We start from the raw sequence: 21,597 nt of genomic DNA, 5'->3' as shown, positions 1-21,597 counted from the left end.
TATATTTACAGCGGCACAGCTAGAAATAGCAGAAATAACAGACTAGTCGTAGGGAAAATGTTACAAATGCAATCCTTCATAACCAAAATGATAAATGTGGCGCTCCAGGCGAATTTCTTGATGGACCAATTAGTAATTAGTTATCTACTGGGAACAACAAGCCCTGGACTTAAAGGGGCCAAAGTTTTGCTCTTGTAAGCACTTTCACACACACACACACACACACACACACACACACACACACACACACACACACACACACACACACACACACACACACACACACTGGTGCACTCGTTTTCCTCACCGAAGCTTTCAGTATGACGAATAACTCCAACGTCCATTTCAATTTGGGTCGATGGCTCGGGCCGAGGTGGTGGTGAGAGGGGAGGTGGAGATGTGGGGTCAACCCAATAACACCCCCGCCCCCCTCACCAATTCTCGCTCCCTCCTTCTACCTACCATCTACCCATCCACGTCCCTTAAATGCCTTCGCTTCCTGCTTCCAAGTTCGGACAGAGCGCTGTGATTGGCCGCTGCTGGCACAGTGGGCTGTTCCTCATGCGCTCTGTTCAGCTCGGGTTACAGTTGAGCTCGGGCTGCCGCACACAGCGGAGTGCACAGTGTTACAGACGGTCAGAAAAAAAAAACAACATACCGGCGTGGAAATGTTGGTGAGCTGATTTAGGAGCCACGTCGAGAAGCAGGGGAGCAGGTCTAATCTTACCTCGGCACTTTTTTGTGTGTGTTTCATGAAGCAATAAACTAGCGGGGAGACCGGACTGTATTTTTACGCACCGGCCACGCAGCATGCCCGAGTTGGACTAGAAGCGACCCTGCCGGAGCGCAACACGCACGCGTAACGCCACTGAGAGCCAGGAGGAATATTTACAATAGAAACTCAATTCCTTTTTTTTGGGGGGGGGGGGAGGAAGAATAGCAAAAGAAGGGGGGCGGAAGAGTGAAAGATAACACTGGAATGAAGTGGACCTCGGGATTCCTGGCGTGCTGCGGAGTTGTGACTGATGGATGAATGTGGTCATCTGTAGGCTATAAACGGCGACAGGTACACGCACCACCGAGGGCAGCTCTGACAAAGACGCGGCGCGGCGCTCCACCGACAGCCGCATCGCCAGATTTTGGCAAAACTGCGCGATTGGTCAGATCCGCTCCACGCATAGGGATCGCTGAGTTTTGTCCACAGAGTGAAAGAAAAGGTCGTGTTTTTTCTTTCTACTGCCTCAGCCACAGGTCAACCAGGACACTCGGTGGGCTGCTGCTGCTGCTTTCCTCCAAATCCTATCAAGAACCGGGGCTCCTTCGCACGGCAGTTCAGTTAAGGACACGGGGTCTGGAGCAGATCTAAAGAAGTCGGACACAAGGACATGTATCTGATATCGACCTCACATGCTCCCGACTGATCGTAGCTCACCTTCCCACCGGGCGAACCGCAGATAAAGGTTGCCAAGCGCACCGTCCGTAGCTCTAGAGTTCTCGGCTCACTCGTCTTGTGCATTTATCAGAATGGCGGGACTCGGTTGTTGGAAGTATTACCTCTGGATCTTTACAATAATGTGCAGGTCGGCGTTACCCTCGGCTAAGTCGCTGGAGACTATAATCTGGAGCTCGCAGAATCCCAAGTAAGTCTTGCATTTTCATTTGGACGAGGGTGTCAAACTCTATGGGTGTGTGTGAGTGTGTGTGCGCGCTCAATGGAGGGCTAACATTTATGGAAAAGTTGCCATTGTGTACACGTTGGGTTAAATGTTCTGTTAAATGTGGCAATTATCTTAAAAAGAACACAATTTATTTAGTTCTAATTGTCCTCTCTGCGCCGCAGAGTGTGGCGTTGACGTCTTTCCCAGTGGGGAATTTCCCAACACTGAAGAAACACCGTTAAGTACATGCTTATACAATGTACAACGGGCCCAGCTTAAATCACACATTAAGATGGGTAATTATAGCAATTTTATTCGCAATATTGCACCCACCGTTTTATTTTCCAACTAAATCACGGCTATTCTAGGGCTGTGAGAAGTTCATCCACTCATAATTGGTGCAAAGAATAAAGGTGAAAAAGTCAAGTAAACCACGCCAAGTGTGTTCAGCTATAGCGCAGGATATTTTTTCCTCCCAACAGGCGTACGAGGGCCACACTCCGTCCAAAGTGGCCAAGTTTGAATTTAGTTTCTCCCCACAAAAATGCATAACAAGATGGTTCCAGATATCAGGTGAGCAAATGATTGAAAATAATTGTATTTTTCTTAATTACCCTGGCTTGGATCCAGCGCAATTTCTTCCCATGAAATCAAGGACACGTTTTTCAAAAGTCAGCAGCTGAAGCCAGACACTTTCTTTAAAAATCCATATTATTCCCATCCAAACAAGTAAAGTGAGCCCAGACTACTGATAATAGATTACGCTCTGGTAACAATTATCACCCACTTAGACTTGACTCCCACATTTACATCATGTTGGAAAGCATTCATAAAGGGGGGGAAAATAAACTAAAAGAGAAAAAGAGAGAGAGAGAGAAAGATCTGTGTGGTTGGAGCTGACCTTCATTCGAGCTCACAGCACTGGGGGGAAATGGAGAGTAGCTCGACCAGCCTATAACTGTAAGTTACTCATTGAAGTGAATCCATGATTTATCCCCCAAATGTCAAATGTCATAGAGGCTCGTTGTGCAGTCAGTGGGTATGAATATTGCTGCCATGTTCATTGAAGTGTGTGTCTCTGAGTGTGTGTGTGTGGCCCGGTCCTAATGGCAAGACTACGGCCCATCAGCTTTTATTTGGCTGCAGAAGTAGTGGAACAATGAGCGTCATCAGACAAAGATACACACACACACATGCAAAAATCCACACTTTTTAGTTAAGAGTAAAAAAAAAAAAATAGAGGGAGACATTTATTGATTGATGATGTCACCTGAAGGGAATGTCTTAGAAGGTTACCATGCTGGGATTTTAGGGACTGGAAGATCGTTTCTCCATCTGTTTCTCCACTCTGCTCCTTGTAAAATCCCCACGAACGGCTGAATATTTCATAAAGTTCACAGTGGAACAATAATGCACTCTGCAAAGTGTTCTCTCAAGCTAATTATCCCGCTGCTCTGCCTTTTGGAAAACAATAGACAATTATCTTGCTGTGTGCAGGCTTTACAATAACAAAAAAAGAGAGAGAGACAAACCTGTTTTTGCTCTGAAATGTATCAGTCAGCAGCACTCGCTGATAGGCAATAAAAGAAAAAGAGATGGGGTGGGTGTGCTTGCGCAGGAATCAGCATCAGTCTTCACTGTTTGTTCCTCTAAACTCCATCTCTCGGTATTGGCCTATATTACTCTATAGCGATAACAGTGGAAGAAGCCTATAGAAATGTACAGTACACTATCTGGTGACTTATCGAGATTTACGATGTCTTACTTCCTGTTCCTGCTTTTGGGAGCGCTGCTGCCTCAGCTAATAAATTAATCTGGCCCTCTGCTTGCACAGTGTACTACATACACACAAAAACTATAACAATACCAGTGCCTCCCCACAGGCCATGAGTTATGAGGCAAAGTCTAGGAAACCAGCAGGTTTGGGCCGCTACGGTGTGTGTGTTTGTGCAGGCTTATGTGCATTCCTGCTGCTATGGATTTTCATGTGAGGATGCCATCACTCCCGCCTCCTGTATTATCAATAACTGGGGGTTTGCTTAATTGATTTCCTCCCAGCGTGCTTGAACAGGCAGCATACATCATCACGGTAGCACTGTCTTGTGAGAAAAATAACAAGAGGAAACATGCTTGAGTTTTCGTTCTCTCTTCTTCTTTTTTTGTGCTGCAGGATGCATCATACCTTTTTGATATTTAATTTGAGGCCGGATGAGTGAAGTGGCAAAGTAGGGGTGTCGGTGGGAGGGGAGGGGGGGGGGGGGGGTGATGAAGGAGCAGCCGTGCAGAAAAAGAAGAAGAAGGCTGAGATGTGTCAGCGTCCCCCCGGCCGGTAAAGAACAGTCTAACATTTGATCAGAGCAAATCGGATTAGTTCTCATTTAGCTGAGTGGGATTACGCCACGAAATGTCACTTTGTTATGACTGATCACGTCCCATCGCCTTGGCTGAAGCTAGCGCCGCTATGTACAGGCGTGCTACATACATGGACACACACACACACTGACACTCACACTGTGCTGAGGTACACTGCAGTGATGCCAATTTAATGATGATCTGACAAGGTTGCTGTGAGCGGTTCCTGCACGTCCTCCAGCCCTCCTCGGCTAATATTTACCTCATGACCTGTAACTACCACAGCCTGTTTGCAGCAGCTCAGGAGACAAACAAGGTGGTGAGAGAGGGGTAAGAGAAAGAAAAGGAGAGGAGGAGAGATGGAAAACACAGTTGCACACCTCTAAAAACATGCAGCGAGGAAGCGGCCACAGGCTGGGCAACAGTCTGCTGCACTGCTTTTGAACTCTTTGCATTTTTTGGTGAGGCTTGGAAAGACTTTGCATGAATTATTTTTTATTTTTTGGCCTCTGTGTCAAAGCCCACAAAGGGACGCAAAATAGCAGAAGAAAGGGGGGTAAAAACGAAAAGAGCGTTCGCGTTTGATAAAAAGTAAAGTCTCCTGATTCGAGCCTGTGAGTCTCTACTTTACTCGACTTACTTTGCTGTCCCTTTACCTCAGCTGTCTGGCTCAGAGTTTAACAGTTGACTGGTTTGCTTTATATCACGCTTGCGTGGTTAAATGGTTCAGTGGGCTTGTAATTAAGCTAAACTTTATTACCACTGGGACATTTAGCAAATATGTTTAATTTTTCCCAAAACAAAAAAAGGGAATTTTTGTGGCTTTTTTTTTTTTATTGCAAAGCGCTTTGAGATGATGAGGCAGCAATTTTATTGGTTCACTACATTTCCATCACAGCATAATTTAATTTAACTGCTGCTGGTTTTGTTTTCATGTTTAGTGTTTTACAATAAGCTAATTAGGCAGATTTTTTTTCTTTCTTTCTTTCTTTTTTCTTTGCATGAGGTAATGAGAAGAATACAATGTCTTCCTTATCTTGGAAGTGCCTCTTACAAAAGCAATCATTTCAATGGGTTTGTTCTCAGACACTGACTCATCTGCCACTTTCACCTGCTCAGCTATGCCGACTTTCAGGAGGAAGTGAAACAAAACAAACTGAAACGGCACAACTTGAAAACTGCCGAAACCTGTTGAGCGAGAGCCGGATGCAGCCTCAGACGAGAATCAGGATTTGGTTTGGAGTCCAGCGAGCGCTCCCCTCTCCTGCTCCGTGCAGCCGCGGTCACTGTCGGGAGGGTCAGAGGCCTGTTTTTGTTTCTTCCCTGCCTCACACCCCGCCGCTTGCCCCCGTTACCCCTTCGCGATACGTACCTTTTCCCTCTCTCTCTTTGCCTCCCACAGTCTCCCCCTTTCTCCACCCTTTAGACTCTGATCATGTTTCCCTCTGATAGAGATCTCATTACACACAGAGAGGACTTAGAGCCTGAGCCCCACTCAGAGAGAACGAGAGAGGGCCAACCAATAAGAAATACCTCTGGATAGCAACTGGCCCACAGTGCTGTAAAGGGTCCCTGTGTCTCGCTGTAAGGACAGCTGCGTTTGCTTTTATGTGTCTGTGTGTGTGTGTGCGCGCACACGCGTGCTTCTGTGTCGACACGACTGTTGTTTCAGCGGTGTGTGTGGGTAATGGCAGATTCTTCATTTGGTTATCTACACAAGGCACCTGGGCTCGGGAAAGAGGGCTGCAGGGCGTTTAGGTTATTTCAGCGAAGAAGAAGAAGTAGAAGAAGAAGAAGAAAAAGAGGAAAACAATGCAGCTTTTTCATCATGGTTTTGCTCCAGATGGACTCACTTTATCCACTGGTGGTTTTGGCTGCCACATCACTGAAAGCTGATCATTCTGTTTTGCTGTGTTATTGATGCATTCATTTCTTTATATTCAAGCAGTGGTGCACACGAAACCAAAGCTTTTGTTCCCCGAGTTTGGGAAAAGTAGCATTTGCTACTAATTTGTTTGGATTTTTTCTTTCTTTCTTTCTTCCTCCGTCTTTTTGTTCTATGTGTGTGTGTGTGTGTGTGTGTGTGTGTGTGTGTGTGTGTGTGTGTGTGTGTGTGTGTGTGTGTGTGTGTGTTTTTCCAACTGGTCGTCGTGACCCACAGTTCCAGTTGGTTTTCTTTCAAGACATATTACAGGGACAGCAGCTGAAAGCAGTGAATCATTTGGCAAGAGTGGACAATGCCTGGAAGGATTAGTCAATTAGCAGAACAAGAACATAAACAGCAGTGACTGGACACAATCAACAGCAACTTTACTGACGTCGAGAATCTAAATCCGCAGGCAACGTGTCATATCACAATATTACCATATGTACTTCTATTTAAATATATATACAGCTACACAAACAGGCAAAAATCCAAATCAAGTGTATTGACTTTTTTTTGTTTATGTGGGGAGTTGCAGCTCAGGATTGTAACCTGACACTAGTAGAAATATTGCACACACATCAACTAACAGAAACGGCACAGAAAAAATCAGCAAAATGCACACATTGCACACATATTGCCTAATTCCTGCCCCCCACCACCAATTAATTAAATAAATTTTTCATACAAGAAAAGCTGGTTAGGATTTAGCATTTTTAACACTTTTTGTTTTGGAGTGTTTCTGTGAAATAAGACATCTAATATACTTATGCTTGGGGGGGGATGACAGATAGGAACTTGTTACCAAAGCCCTGGAGTAAAAACTGTTTTTACATTTGGGGAATTTTCATATAGGTGTGACAGTTGCTAGTGAGTCAGAGTTGTGAGTCACTGATAACAATGACAAATGCAGCAAAGTGCATTATGCAACAAAAAATTCTTCACTGGGATAAACACCACATTCATTTAAATGGGTCATGATAGCTGAGTGGTTAGGGCGTGCACCACATGGGTGCAAATTCAGCCGAGCAGCACCGCAACTGGCTTGCCTCCTTTGCTGGGAGTCGCTCCCCTGCTCTCTGTCCCGTATTTCCTGCCTTGTCTTCTTTTGCTTGTACCCAATAAAGGATCCTACCTCCTAAAAGGAAAAAATAGGGTGTATAGATGCTTATTTAAAGAGTAATTGTAAGTTCAGTTGAGTATAAAATAAAATTCCAATCAGTCTGAGTCTTGTTTATTTTTCCTCTTGAGCTCGTGGAAGTGAAGGAGTGCTTAAGAGTGCACGTCCGTGCGCCATTGTTCTTTGTCCAGCCACAGCGGAGCATTAAGGAAGTGTTAGGAGCGTGCCAGTGTGCCCCTGTGAAAGTGTCGAGGGCCGGGTGGTGGATGAGTGTAGAGTGGCTGAACAGTGGCTGCCTTACAGGCTGTTAGCGACCCAGCTTCATTAGACGGAGGCCTGGCTGGCAGCGACCAGGAAGTTCCCATCAGCTCCGGCTCTGCCAAGCAGAGGCACAGACGACGGTGCTGGAAGGCTTCCCTTAAGAGTCCTACATGTCGCCTCGCCTGTGCTTTTAGCTGATTCGAGAAGAAAAATGGGAAGGGATGCAGAGTTACAGGAAACGAAGAGAGAGGGAGAGAGAGAGAGAAAAAAGTTGAATGGGCAAAGTCTGCCTTTTGTTTTCCAGCTAAGTTCTTTTAAATAAGAGCAGTTGAATATAAGGGGATTAAACAGAAGAGGAAAGGAAGCTAATGTAGAGCGTCGAAATGCAGCCCCGGGCTCAACCGCACATCCTTTGAGTCCAGCATAGAGATCCTAGATTACTTCCATGTGTCAGTGCAAGGAGGAAAGAAGGGGAGAAAAGAAGAAAGGAGGACGGGGAGAGAGAAGTTGAGCAATTGAAAAGCAAGCAGACTCGGGCTGGTGGAGATCAGCGGCAGTATTGGACAGTGGAACGGATCTGTGTGACAGCCATCTCTAAAACCATTACCCCCACGGCTCCGACTCGGGGAACTCGTAACCTCCTCCTCCAGACTGACCTCACAGACTTAACTCTTTCTCATAGAACCCCTCTGTGCTGAGGAGGCAGACCTCATCGGATGCCATTCCCTAACAGTGGGCAGGCAACCTCAACAGCCAGCTGCACCGCACATTCTTTAAGACGTCAGGGGCTGTCACCGGCATACAGGCGACGAGGGATCTGTTTCCCCCTCCGAGTTTGTGGCACACTAAAGACCTTTGTAGGATTGGTTTGCATTTACTGTGCCAGGAGGTGACGGAGCCCAGCGACTAATCGCAAAAATGTGTGGGACAGGGGAGGAAGTGCGTGTTTATTAACAAATAAAATTGGTGAAAACACTGAGGTGGGAATATAAATTGCGATGTAGGGTTATACGGTTTCTCGCCTTTTTTTTAAAAACTCCAAAACAAAAATACAAATGAAAATTGTAGCATTTTTACAAGTTTCAACTTAATTAATCAAACGATAGATTTGGTTGGACAAAAGTTTTGCTGGAACTTTCAACACTAAAAAATGTGTATTATTGACAAAAAATGCTTTTACTCTGCAAGTCGAGTAACAGTTTACGTCCTCAGTTTTTTCTTGCAGAAAATGAAGGCAAGTAATCTTTTGCATGCTCCAAAAAAGAATAATAAAATAAAGTGTATCACATTTAGATGTTTCTTATGGCTGCCGACGAGCTTCTCAATTTACGTTTGACATCTTAATTGGAACCAAAAATGAGCCGTGCTTTGTAAAAGATCATATTTTTACAAGAAGAGCCTGGATGAAGCATGACCACGCCACAACCGGCTCGGAACATATCATTAATGATCATCACGGAGCTCTTTGTTCACTGTTACGAGTACACTAATGGAGTGACAGGGTAATTGAATCGAGTGGTAGGATAATAGAATGATAGAATGATAAAGTAATGGAATAGTGTGGTAGCGGCCTCCTTTTCCCAAGGGATACCCCCCGTAAGTGTGTCAGCGTGGCAGATGGGCGGTCTGTAACAACCCCCTTACCCATGTTAATTATAAAGCATCATAATCCATCTATGGCATACAGAGGCAGGACATGGAGACTATTAGGGCGAGCGTGGAAATGGCACAGTGTATAATCCTTGGGACTTTTCCTCTATTAGGCTCCCCGGGCATCGAGCAGAAAACCCCCCACTCATTTCTCCGGTAATCTAGTTTGAGCAGTGCCTCTCTTGCTCGTCGTCTCTTTCTGCATCTCTGCGTTTGCGTGTCCCAAATTTTCAGCTGTTAACTGGAAGTTTGATTTATCTTTGGGGTTTTTTTTTTCTCTTCCCTACTTCATTTTTTTCCCACCATGCCCACAGGCAAGACAGACAGCCCCCAAAAAGCATTTGAAATAGTGTGTGTATATGTGTGTGTGTATGCCTCCGTTAACCCATTCTGCCAAGTCTTGGCTCAGTCTTTTCTAAGCAAACTCCCAGCAGGGACCTGGTCCCCCTTGTGCTGGTGAGAGGAGTTGGAAGAAAAGGCCTGTGGGACTCCTGCTGCTCCCAGGCCCGGCCCCGGCCCCTCTGCCCGGGAAAAGCCCGGGCCTGGGATTTGGTGTGCGCCGGGGCTCTGTGTGGCAGCTGTGAGTGACGCTTCAATCGCCTCTCCCCGGGACGCCCCAGCGCAACCCTGCATTCCCTTTCACACCTCGGAAACGGGGGGGAAAAAAGACAATTACACACATATTCAGCAACCTCCCTTCCCAGTCTGTCTGCAATCCTGCATCATTGATGTACGGCCTATGAAAACACATTTGCAAAGTTTCTTGTGTTTTGCAAATAAGTCTGCCTTCTAAACAACTTGCAAATTAGCTTAGTTGTCCGGACAGCCCTTCTACAATTTCATTATGCATTTGAAGCTGCTCTTGTTTATTTAATTTTTTCCAACTTGTCGTCTCTCGTAAACACCATAGCTCTGCTATTTCCTCTGAATTTCCCTTGATATTTAGAAAACATAAGTAATGGAAAAAGATTGGAGCCTTAAAGTGGAGTTAATGCTATCATGTATGGGTTGTCAGTAAATTGAGTTTGTCTCTGGGCTATTGGAGCAGGGACTGGTGAGCCAGCGGGATTTAAGTCTCTTAATTGAATTATTTTGATTGCTGACTTGATTGATGGAGTCAAATGTGTAGCGTTTCCATGACTTTTTTTGTCTGACTAATTCTTCTTCCAACAGAGCCATACCAGACAGATACAATAGGAACCTGTAATCAATCACAACTGCAGCCCCGAGCATTTTGTCTGGAGAGAAATGTGCCTGCCATCGGGTCCGAGTTCCACAAGCCATCCAGACAACGTAAAACCAACAATGACATCAGATAGTAAAGCACTCTAAAGTCTAATCTTCCCATAATGCCATGCTAAACCCCACAGAGACCCACGGCGGGGAGAAAGGCTTTTTTTTTTAATGCCTCAGTGCTGCTCCTCCTCCTCCCATGGCCTCTAGCTCTGTGTGCATGTGTGTGTGCATGTGTGTGTGTGTGCCCATGCATGTTGGGAAGCGAAAAAGAATTCAGGAGTGAATGGAGATGTCACTGTCAGACTCTGGCCTCCACATGAATCTGCTCCAGAATGACCATATTGGCAGCTTATCCGTATCTGTGTGTGTGCGTGTGTGTGTGTGTGTGAGCCCGTCGGGGGTCCGTCATTTCCCCTCCATGCCGAGTTCTTACGGCCCTGATTGGAGCCCGGCAGGACGCAGGTCTATATTTCATCCCATTCATATGAGGGAGGCCGTTTCATCTCGCACACACATGTTTCCCATTACACGTGTGTTTATTCTCCCCCATGATGTGCTCAGCCGTGGAAGTCCCTCATCATCTCTCCGATATTGGAAATCGGAGTTAGGGTCTGCTAAAGCAAACACAATATTCCAAAACCTCTCAGCTTCCCTTTATGAACTGTTCGGAGAACACGACCGTCGGCGTTGCGTCGGCTCCATTTAACGAGTTACTCTGGCGGTTTTGCCCCTCGAGGCTCCGTAGCACGAGATTTCACACTGCGATTTTAACCGGCTAATCTTAATGTGTGGCGCTCCATCCGCTGTTCTGCTGTCTCATCTTCCATTTTCCCCTTCGCCCTGAAAAGTTTGACTACTTTTAGCTATTCCTCTCATCTGTCTCAAGTCCCCCCCCCCCCCAGCTGTGAAACATGACAGCCCAAACATCCATCACATCACTCCTCTCTTCTCCTCTGCTGTCTCGGAGATGAAAGCTTTTTCTCTTTCAGACAAACCTCTGCGAGTCCTTTTCTTCGCGCCGAGCTCAGGCCCTGTGTTGCTGCTTTTAGGAGCTCTGTTTGCTGCGTTTTCTGATTTATTTATACACTCCTGATTGTAGCGCCTCATGCATGTCAAGAATCTCAAAGTCTGAACCTTGCCATGTGCATTATGCGGGCTGAGTCAAATTCTTATTTGAAATATACATGAATGCATGAATATATAGTGGGGCAAAAAAGTATTTAGTCAGCCACCGATTGTGCAAGTTCCCCCACCTAAAATGATGACAGAGGTCAGTAATTTGCACCAGAGGTACACTTCAACTGTGAGAGACAGAATGTGAAAAAAAAATCCATGAATCCACATGGTAGGATTTGTAAAGAATTTATTCGTAAATCAGGGTGGAAAATAAGTATTTGGTCAATAACAAAAATACAACTCAATACTTTGTAACATAACCTTTGTTGGCAATAACAGAGGTCAAACGTTTACTATAGGTCTTTACCAGGTTTGCACACACAGTAGCTGGTATTTTGGCCCATTCCTCCATGCAGATCTTCTCGAGAGCAGTGATGTTTTGGGGCTGTCGCCGAGCAACACGGACTTTCAACTCCCGCCACAGATTTTCTATGGGGTTGAGGTCTGGAGACTGGCTAGGCCACTCCAGGACTTTCAAATGCTTCTTACGGAGCCACTCCTTTGTTGCCCGGGCGGTGTGTTTTGGATCATTGTCATGTTGGAAGACCCAGCCTCGTCTCATCTTCAAAGTTCTCACTGATGGAAGGAGGTTTTGGCTCAAAATCTCACGATACATGGCCCCATTCATTCTGTCCTTAACACGGATCAGTCGTCCTGTCCCCTTGGCAGAAAAACAGCCCCATAGCATGATGTTTCCACCCCCATGCTTCACAGTAGGTATGGTGTTCTTGGGATGCAAGTCAGTATTCTTCTTCCTCCAAACACGACGAGTTGAGTTTATACCAAAAAGTTCTACTTTGGTTTCATCTGACCACATGACATTCTCCCAATCCTCTGCTGTATCATCCATGTGCTCTCTGGCAAACTTCAGACGGGCCTGGACATGCACTGGCTTCAGCAGTGGAACACGTCTGGCACTGCGGGATTTGATTCCCTGCCGTTGTAGTGTGTTACTGATGGTGACCTTTGTTACTTTGGTCCCAGCTCTCTGCAGGGCATTCACCAGGTCCCCCCGTGTGGTTCTGGGATCTTTGCTCACCGTTCTCATGATCATTTTGACCCCACGGGATGAGATCTTGCGTGGAGCCCCAGATCGAGGGAGATTATCAGTGGTCTTGTATGTCTTCCATTTTCTGATGATTGCTCCCACAGTTGATTTTTTCACACCAAGCTGCTTGCCTATTGTAGATTCACTCTTCCCAGTCTGGTGCAGGTCTACAATACTTTTCCTAGTGTCCTTCGAAAGCTCTTTGGTCTTGGCCATGGCGGAGTTTGGAGTCTGACTGTTTGAGGCTGTGGACAGGTGTCTTTCATACAGATGATGAGTTCAAACGGGTGCCATTCATACAGGTAACGAGTGGGGGACAGAAAAGCTTCTTACAGAAGACGTTACAGGTCTGTGAGAGCCAGAGATTTTCCTTGTTTGAGGTGACCAAATACTTATTTTCCACCCTAATTTACGAATAAATTCTTTACAAATCCTACCATGTGAATTCATGGATTTTTTTTTCACATTCTGTCTCTCACAGTTGAAGTGTACCTCTGGTGCAAATTACTGACCTCTGTCATCATTTTAGGTGGGGGAACTTGCACAATCGGTGGCTGACTAAATACTTTTTTGCCCCACTGTATTTATCGCCGAGAAGCCCCCGTGCATCCGGGAGAGTCTCATTTCCTGTAGTGGCCCTGCTTTGGAATGGAGTGGCGTGATCTTTGAAGGCGCCCCACATGCGGCCACCGAATAAGAGCGCCTGGTGCACCTCTCGCACAATGGACGGGGGTAGAGGGAAGGGAAATGATTTGGCTTCTCTTTTGGTGGGGCCGGAGCAGTCGCTTCAAAGCGGTGTGCCTGGCTGAGGCTTTAACCGGCCATCTCTCTGCATTAGATGTGCGTCCTGTGACGAGCCTTTGAAGGGTGGGAGCAGCTCTGGCTGGGAGATTGCGATTGCATTGCACAGGTGTTGGAGGGGGTTCGGCCTCTCAAAAAGAGACTTGCAAGTCAGTGGCTTCAATGGGATTGCGCTGCTCCACTCAGCCTTGCTTTAGTAGGCTGGAGTAAAATGTGTCGAGCCCAAGGGCCTGCAATGTGACGAGGCAACAGCTGCCGTGTCACGTTTGGATGTACACACACGCACATACAGGGGAAGGTAGTATGGATGTGCGTGCGTGCCAACTCAGGAGTCAGCTGTGGTTGGCTCGCCCAGATTAAGGTTTGAGTGTGCGTTACAGATGGCAGTAATAATGATCAGATAGCCCTTGTAATGGAGACGGCCCAGTTTGTAATGGCTTCCTAAAACAACACATGGAGCATCTTTACGAGGCCACAATCCGACCGGTTATCACAGAGCAAACTGCGCGAATGAGAACAGCGTCATGTCAAACAAGCTATTTATTAGCAGACGCATCACACACACAAGCATACATTTCATTTTAATACCGACAGCCTGCATCTTTGCCCGCGTGCTCCGCTTGTTAAAGGCGAGTGTTATCAGAGGAGACACAGACTCCCGCTGCACCAGTTAGGCCGTCCTCCCCTTTTTACATTCGCTGTTAATGAGCCTAATGATGTGTGTCTCCGCGATTGCATCAGTCAATATGCCGTTCAATACGGGTTTTAGAAAACCCACTGACAACTTAAGCATGTCCGCCTGGATAAGATCTCCCATCCAAGGCAAAGAAGAAAGAGGAACCAATTTGTCTTGGATTTGATGGGACATGTGTAGCTGTCTTTTACAATCATGAGCCCGAGATTGTAAGCGAGAGAATAGGCTTGTCACTCAAATTCTCCGATAAGAAGCTTCTTTTAAGAAATGGAAGGCAGCTGTGTATTAAAAGCACCGCGTCCTAGTTATTACAGTTCATCGTTGCTCTCTTCTACAGAGATCTGTTGTGCGCTGGAGATAGCTCTCAGTCTTTCTGTTGTGCTTCCTGTTTGATTTCAGTGCAGGTTTAGTTTCACTGTTTCAGAAGGTTTTGGGTTTTTTTACATTTTATTTCTGTTTATGTCAGGAGGTGTTTAGTATATAAGAGACCAGGGACATTTAGTTTTATGCTTTGTCGGAGAGTTGCCTCAAGGAGTTTTAACAATCTCAGCGTAGTGATTACAGATGTTTCTTTTTCTGCTCTGCTGCACTTATTTTTAGCCGGGCTTAGTTAGTGTAGCTTTCCACTCATGCACCTGAAATACATTCCCTTGTTTCTTTATATTTAGTTTACTTTGCTAATGTTGCTTTCTTCCCTCCTGCAAACACAAAAAAAGAAAAAAAAATCCAGCGAGAGTCCTTTCTGACACTGATAAAAGCAGTTTCTTTTAGAAACCACACAGCATTTGATTGATCTGTCCCGTGGTCTTGATCCCTGGGCTTGGCTGATTAAACCTATCCATCAGCTTCTCTTATCAGTGGCCTAACAGATCGACTGCAGGACACTGAACTAAAACCCCGTGTATTGTTGTTACACAGAAAAAGTCAAAGGCTAAGAACAGGGAGGGAAGGGCTTTGCCTGAACCCCCCTCCCTCCCTTCTTCTTTTTCAAGGCACTGAGAACAAAGCATAAAAAAATTCCCCACTATGTTATTTTAAAGAACATGTATCCTGTAAAAAGCGGGTTTTAAGATGTAGGCATTCGTCATGCTATTGTCATTAGCATGCTGCCCATATTGAATTAACCTCTAAACGAGGCCTGAACAGTAGCGTCGCTGATTGTGATGAGTGTTTTCCTCCTGGAGGGAAAATCATAAAGTAATGCTTCCTGTCCGCAGTGTCAGCTTCCCACTAGAGATGTGACCCTGCACCCGGTCACAATTCACACAGACATCAGCCAGATAATGACATCGCTTTCACTGACAGGCTGTCGCTCACATGCCCCTGCAAGAATCCTCACAAACCAACACACACTTAAATGAACCTATGCAGGCATGCACTTGTGCATGCTTGGAAAAAACAAACAAACATAAAAAACAAAAACGAGGTCATACGAGCATGGTCCCGGTTATGAATCATCGGAATGATTTGCAAGTCTAATAACCAGTTTCATAAGACCTGCCTGTTATTTTCTGAAATAAATTTCAGTTTCTCATCTTCCGCCTGCGTGTTAAAGCAAATACATCAAGGCTACTAAAACGCTGGATGATTGCATGTCACTTTGCTTTCATTTATCTGCAAAGCATCTATTACCGTCATGTTGTCAAGTCGGTGCAAACGGCACGGGAGAGAAGAGCCAACAGATGGGCTTTTTAGAATTCACAGATGTAGGATTTTTGGGACAGTTTGTTGAGGATAAACCCCTCGTTCCCCCCTCGCTCTTATCTTATCGTAAACGTCCTAAATTACGTTAACTTCTTAACACCAGGAAACACAGTATTTCACCGTGTCAACATATAGGCTCAGGTTTCACTCGATAATGATCGCATCGGAGCTCGCATGCTGCTTTTTCTGCACTCTGCAGAGCATTTGAAAAACAGATAGTGCTGTCAAAGTTAACAACTCGCTGCCTTATCCAGAAACAATCAGCCTAAGTTTACATAGTCGGAATTTCGCGTTGAAAGAAGATAGTTTATTTAGCAAACCTGTTGCGGCATGCACTTGCGGAAACAGGTGTAGACCTGCTAGCTTGTCCGCTTGCTGCTCCTCATTTTTTTAAAGAGGAGGTGGGTGTGAGCACGTTTCCTTGCGTGGCACATTCATTAACCCGGTATCTGGCTAATCTCTTTGCTAATTCGTTTGGTTCTCCAAGTGCTCCTGTGTATTAATATCCTCTCTGTGCTGCCGCTCATGGGATGTAGTAGGAGCGTAGCCATGGCGATGATTGTGTCATTATTTTGCAGTCAGATGAGTGATATCTCAGAGGGCTCTAGCCGAGTTGTCCTGGCCAGTTGAGAGGAGCTGATTAGAATTGCAAATGGACGCCAAGTGTTGTGTTTATTGTGTGTCTCAATATTGGAGACAATCAGGCGAATCAAAGCCCTCAGCTGGAGAGATGGGACTGAGGCACGGTGGGCCTCTCTGGTTGGCACCACGTCCTCAGATTTGCTCCCTCCTCCCCGCCTCCCCTCTTTTTTTTTTTTCCCCCCTTCTCTCTGGTGCCCTCTCTCTCGGTTGACTCTGTCGTGTCTGTGTGTGTGTATATGTCCTGAAGTACATGGTCACAGCTGGAGAAAGGGAAGGAGAACGACACTAAATCCAGCACACTCAATCATCTGTAGTGTGGCGGTCCCTCTCACGCAGCTGAGAAATATTAAACACGCTCTATGATAATGAAAGCGCCCGCGACAGGCATAAATATCAGAGGCAAAGTGCGGAAGGATTAAAACGTCGTGTACGTTTGCTCATAATGCAAATTTGTCATTGATTTCATGGCTTCCTGAATCGTCAGAAACAGAATTATCAGCTATTCATCAGTGGGAATTCTCTCTCTCTTATTATTATTATTTTTTCTTTTTCCGATGCCTGCCTCTGATGAGGAATGGCTGCACATATTAAGGGGTCGGGTAGAATACTCAAATACCTGCATGCAGTACTCTTGTCAAGCCCTGCAAATGGAGCCTGTTGGCAGAGCGTCCTAGTTACGGCTGGGTGACAGAGTGCGGTCCAAAGTGCCCTAAACACACATTTTCTCCGCAAATCACTTGTGAATTGTTCTTCCTCAACGATAGGCCATTACCCCGATATTGACTCACTGTTTGTACAAGATTCGGAGAAATCCATCTGAAAGCCATCCAGTGCTGTTGGGTGAGACGGGAAGCGGTGGTTTTTAGCTCTCTGTGTAATTCACTCTGTCAGCTGCATACAGAGAGGCCTATCTTCTCTTGTTTCGCTACTGTTGGCTTTTAAAGAATGTGTAAGTATATATGCACATGTGAGAATGTGTGTGTTCACAACCCTGTTCAAACAACCGGATGATTCCTCGGGTCGGTGCTTCTCATATAACGCCAGTCGCAACAGGCATGTGCAAAGCCCAGGTACGGGCATGCACAGTGAGCAGGTATTGCTATGGGGAAATGACTGTTAAATTTAAGTTTTATTGCACCACACACATACTTTTTTAGTGATCGCTGCTGGAGGCAAAATGGAAAACAAGGTTTTCAGGAATGTGTCCACACTCTAAGATAAACCCCGAGACGTTCACTGGGAGACTTTTATCGTGACTCGCGAACAAAGAGCGAAGACCGGCAGCCTTCATAAGACTCGCATGTCCAATTTGATATGATCAAGAGTCACCGGCTTTGAAAGGCAACAGCCAGTGCCTGTGAGAGGCAGCAGCTCATGGCCTGTTTAGACAGAGATGTGTGTCATTGAGCTTGACACGCGGTTGATGAGAGATCCTTAGAATTGTGTGTGCGTGTTTGTGGAAGGAGAAAAGAGAGACCGGGTGAGTGTGTGTCAGATCGCCGACGTGGTTGTTTGTGAGTGTGTGAAACTAAGGAGGGAGTTCATGAGGTGACATCTCGTCAGCTGTTTGACTTTCCCAGTTTCCCAGGGAAGCAGTTTCAAGAACAATGCAGAAGAAAAACCACCAACCACCGACAATTGAAATGCCACAAAGAAAAAGAAGAAGAAGAAGAAAAAAACCCCGGTGCTGTTTGTTGGTGACTGAATTATTGCCGTTCCTCGAGATTGGAGACGGAGGGGGAAATGTGTGAGTGACTGCACAGTGCTTTTAGCAGACACATATCACCTACCGGACTCCTCTACCCATCCATCTCCCAGCACTCCTCACAATAGCAGGAATACATTAAAAAAAGAGTAAGTCAGGATGGAAGGGGACACAAGATAAATATTGTGTTAGTATTTTTCCTCCCTCTCCCGTGCAATTGTCTTTCACACTGACAGATGAACAATGGAAGTATTTTGAACTTTGCTGCGTGCTATCTTTTACTTCTGGGTTCAGAGCTGCGCTGTCAAAGCCAGACGTGTTCTGGCAGAGATTGATTGATTCGCTTTCTGTGCACCATGTCTTCCCTTTGTTCTTCCAGGAAGGCTTTGGTGTCTTTCCAGTATTCCAGATTTTCTGTAGCTGTGTCATATTAACACCTGTTAACAACATACAGGCTTATAAAATATAGATGTAGCTCCCCTTTGATCGTAAAGAGCTGCTGTAAAGTTCAACCTGCATGCGGTTCATTTCTGTATTCTATAGAGGCAAACTCAAATCTTTCTATAAGACCCCAACTCTGGAAGTCTTAATATGTTATTACATTAGGGCAGATTAATTTAAGAACTATTTGACCTTTTGGAATATATAATTATTTTTTACATTAATTAAGCAAGCATCAAAGTGAACATCAGGCTTGTTTCCCATATGGGAAAGAAATAGGAAAAAGTTATAAAAGACTTGCATCAGATTTGGCTTGCTTCATATAGTGAATCATATAAGGCCACTTTCTCATTACTTTTGTATACTATTTTAGGAAGTATCCAAAACATACAAGTTTCATTTATATAATTTTTCTAAGGATCTTATATCTGTTCTCACTCTTTTATGCTTTTCATACAAGTTTCACACAAGACAGATACAAACTTTATAAGATTTATATATATCTTTTCCATATGGGTTAAGTTAGCATAAGACTGGAAATTGAGAAAAATGGTTTGTCCGGCTTTGTCCTATGTGAAAAAATTAATTAAAATATACCTGTAATTCTTACAAATGATCAGGTCTCATTTTTATATAGAACACTAAATACAGTTTTAAAATGATATCATGTCTTTTCACATTCACGACTTGATGCTATGTTAAGCTAACCTTTTGGGAAGCAAATAAACAAAATTTTGAAAAAGTCAAGTAATCCTTCAGAAGAAAGAGCACAAGTCTTAATATATTATCACATTATGGCAGATTCATTTAGGAACTGTTTGACCTTTTGGAATATATAATCACCTGCTCTTTCTTGCTAAGAATTATGATAAAGACTATGCTATTTATGAAGCTAGCAAGCAAGCATAAGCAAATTATCACAATATATCTCATTTTATATGACACAAACTGAAGTGAAAATGTCATGTTATTTTTTGGTATTCAAAAGCTTTATGCTAGGTTGAGCTAACCATTTTTAGAAGCAAGCGTTAAAGTGTTTAAAGAAAAAGAATAGAAATCAAGAGAATTAGCTATTCTGCCCTATGTCACAAATTAACTTAAATGGACCTTTAGGTCTTAAAAACTATCATATTCCATTTTTATATGACACAAACTGGAGAGTAAAACCAAAATGTTTTCTTATTGTACTAATAACTTTATGCTAGGTTAAGCTAGCCTTTTGGAAAACAAGCAAGTATCAATGTAGCTTACTTTAAACAGAGAAATTACTTACTTTTGTCACATAGGACAGAGCAGGGTAACCTAAATGCACCTTAAGGTCTTAGAAATGATCATATCTCATGTTTATAAACTGAAGTATTAAAGTGACATGTTCTCTTATGACGTTTAGAACTTTATGCTAGGTTAAGCTAGCCTTTTGGGAAGCAAATAAACAAAATTCTCAAAATGTCAAGCTATCCCTCAGAGGAAAAACCACATTAGTAATGGGTGTCCAGTGTGTTTTGGTGATTTGATTTGATTCCCAGATGTGTGGGTGCCAGAATATTTCTAAACCGGGCAGCTGCACTTCATCACGGTGTTTCTAAGAGCCACTTTTATTAGAAGCACAAGTTTGGAAAATTAGCAACAAACCATATCCAGACCCTCATCCTCAATAAGCTTTTTTAATTGCTTCATTATTCAGTCTAAAACTGAGATCCCTCAAGTAATTTTAACCATGCTGAGATAGGAGGGCAATTGTTAGCAATTGAATTTAACCATGACTGGCTGTATCTGAGCTGAACAGAAATTAAATAACTTTTTAACGTTTTAGTGTGTGTGTGTGTGTGTGTGTGTTGGATGTGTTTATTAGTGCATGTGACTGAGCAGCAATTTTTTTTTTTAATGAAAATGTTTTCTAAGGGCTTATTGATGGGGTTAGAGATACCAAGCACAAAAAGGCCTCTGGTAGCATGTTTGCAAGCTGTGTGGGTTTGATAATGGTTATGTTTTTTTTCTTTCCCCTGGTTTCTTCCTGTGCTCCCTTAAGTGGGAGTGAAACCCAGTCGTGGTGAGGGTGAGGGATGCTATTGTTCGTCTGGGAGGTTCTCCTGATTTCTCCCCCTTTTCGGTCTGCTCGGCATCCCGGTCCAGCTCTCGACTCTCTGCCCTGCGGCAGCTCGTCCTCGGGGATCCTTCTCTCTGTGATCGTCCAGCAGCCCACACCTCATTTACACGCACATTCATCGCAAACTTTGGCTCAATCGGGGCGTCTGGCACACAGGCCTGCTCACCGTCACCCACTCAGGCCTGCACGGACACATGTATAATCTGCACACAGCCACACAAGCACATATACAGTGAGTTTGGGCCAGGCGGGTTTGGCTGTGACTGTAGACTGGGCCTGTGGAGAGATCTTTACGGAGCATGCAGAGCCCATCTGTGGCTGCTCCTCAGTGATGGGAGGCAGCTGGCTGTGTGTGTGTGTCTGTGTGTGTCTGTGTGTGTTGTGTTGTGGCCAGGAAAGGGGCTAGGGGAGAGGAAAGAGCCTTGTGTGTGTTTGGGTCACAGAGCAACCTCAGAATGAGGGCTAAACTCAGGCTGAAACTGACCCAATGTCTCTCAAGCCGAGCCAAATCTCTTCTCTTCTCTTCTCTTCTCTTCTCTTCTCTTCTCTTCTCTTCTCTTCTCTTCTCTTCTCTTCAGCCCTCCAGCTGGAAGAGCTCAATCCCCGAGCTGAAGAATGAATAAGTGGAGGCCCAGAGAGCAACAGTCTGGGCCTTCTCTTGCTGTCAGCGATACCGTGGATGCCGTTCAATCACGCCGCATACACCCATGCTCGCTTAACTCCCCTGCTCTTAGGGAGGGATGGGCTCAGCTCCGACAGAAACCACAGAGGCCATAAGAAGAAACAGATTATGCTCTTTCTCCTCCCTAATGACTTCTGACACTCCTCTCGCTCAACAGTGCTCTTCAGCTTGTTCGTCTGGAAACAACGTCCACTTCTGTCCTACTTGTGGCAAGGCCATCTGGGCATCATCTTGTTAGCTCATTACAGCCGCTGATGGTGTTATGCTAGCCCTTCATGTGACAGTGATAGAGGGCAAGCATACGGGGCTCGTTTTTGAACACGAGGGGTGTGTGCGCTTGCGTTGGAGCTCATCCGTTTGCCACTGTTATGAGCCACGCTGGATGGGATCTGATCT

General features: G+C 45.0%; 1 protein-coding gene across 1 annotated transcript in view; it reads left to right on the top strand.

Annotated features, from left to right (window-relative positions):
• The first annotated feature begins 580 nt into the window (after nucleotides 1–580).
• efnb1 (ephrin-B1) overlaps nucleotides 581–21,597 on the top strand; it is a 58,589-nt gene continuing 37,572 nt past the window's right edge. Inside the window, exon 1 of the mRNA XM_004563272.5 lies at nucleotides 581–1,640. Coding sequence (XP_004563329.1) covers nucleotides 1,525–1,640 — 116 coding nt within the window. The 5' untranslated portion in view covers nucleotides 581–1,524. The remainder of the gene's footprint in view (nucleotides 1,641–21,597) is intronic.

This window comes from Maylandia zebra, linkage group LG2 (genome assembly GCF_041146795.1).
Source record: "Maylandia zebra isolate NMK-2024a linkage group LG2, Mzebra_GT3a, whole genome shotgun sequence".
Classification (NCBI taxonomy): domain Eukaryota; kingdom Metazoa; phylum Chordata; class Actinopteri; order Cichliformes; family Cichlidae; genus Maylandia; species Maylandia zebra.
Note: the sequence above shows the minus strand (reverse complement) of the source record. Positions and strands in the feature narration are given on the sequence as shown.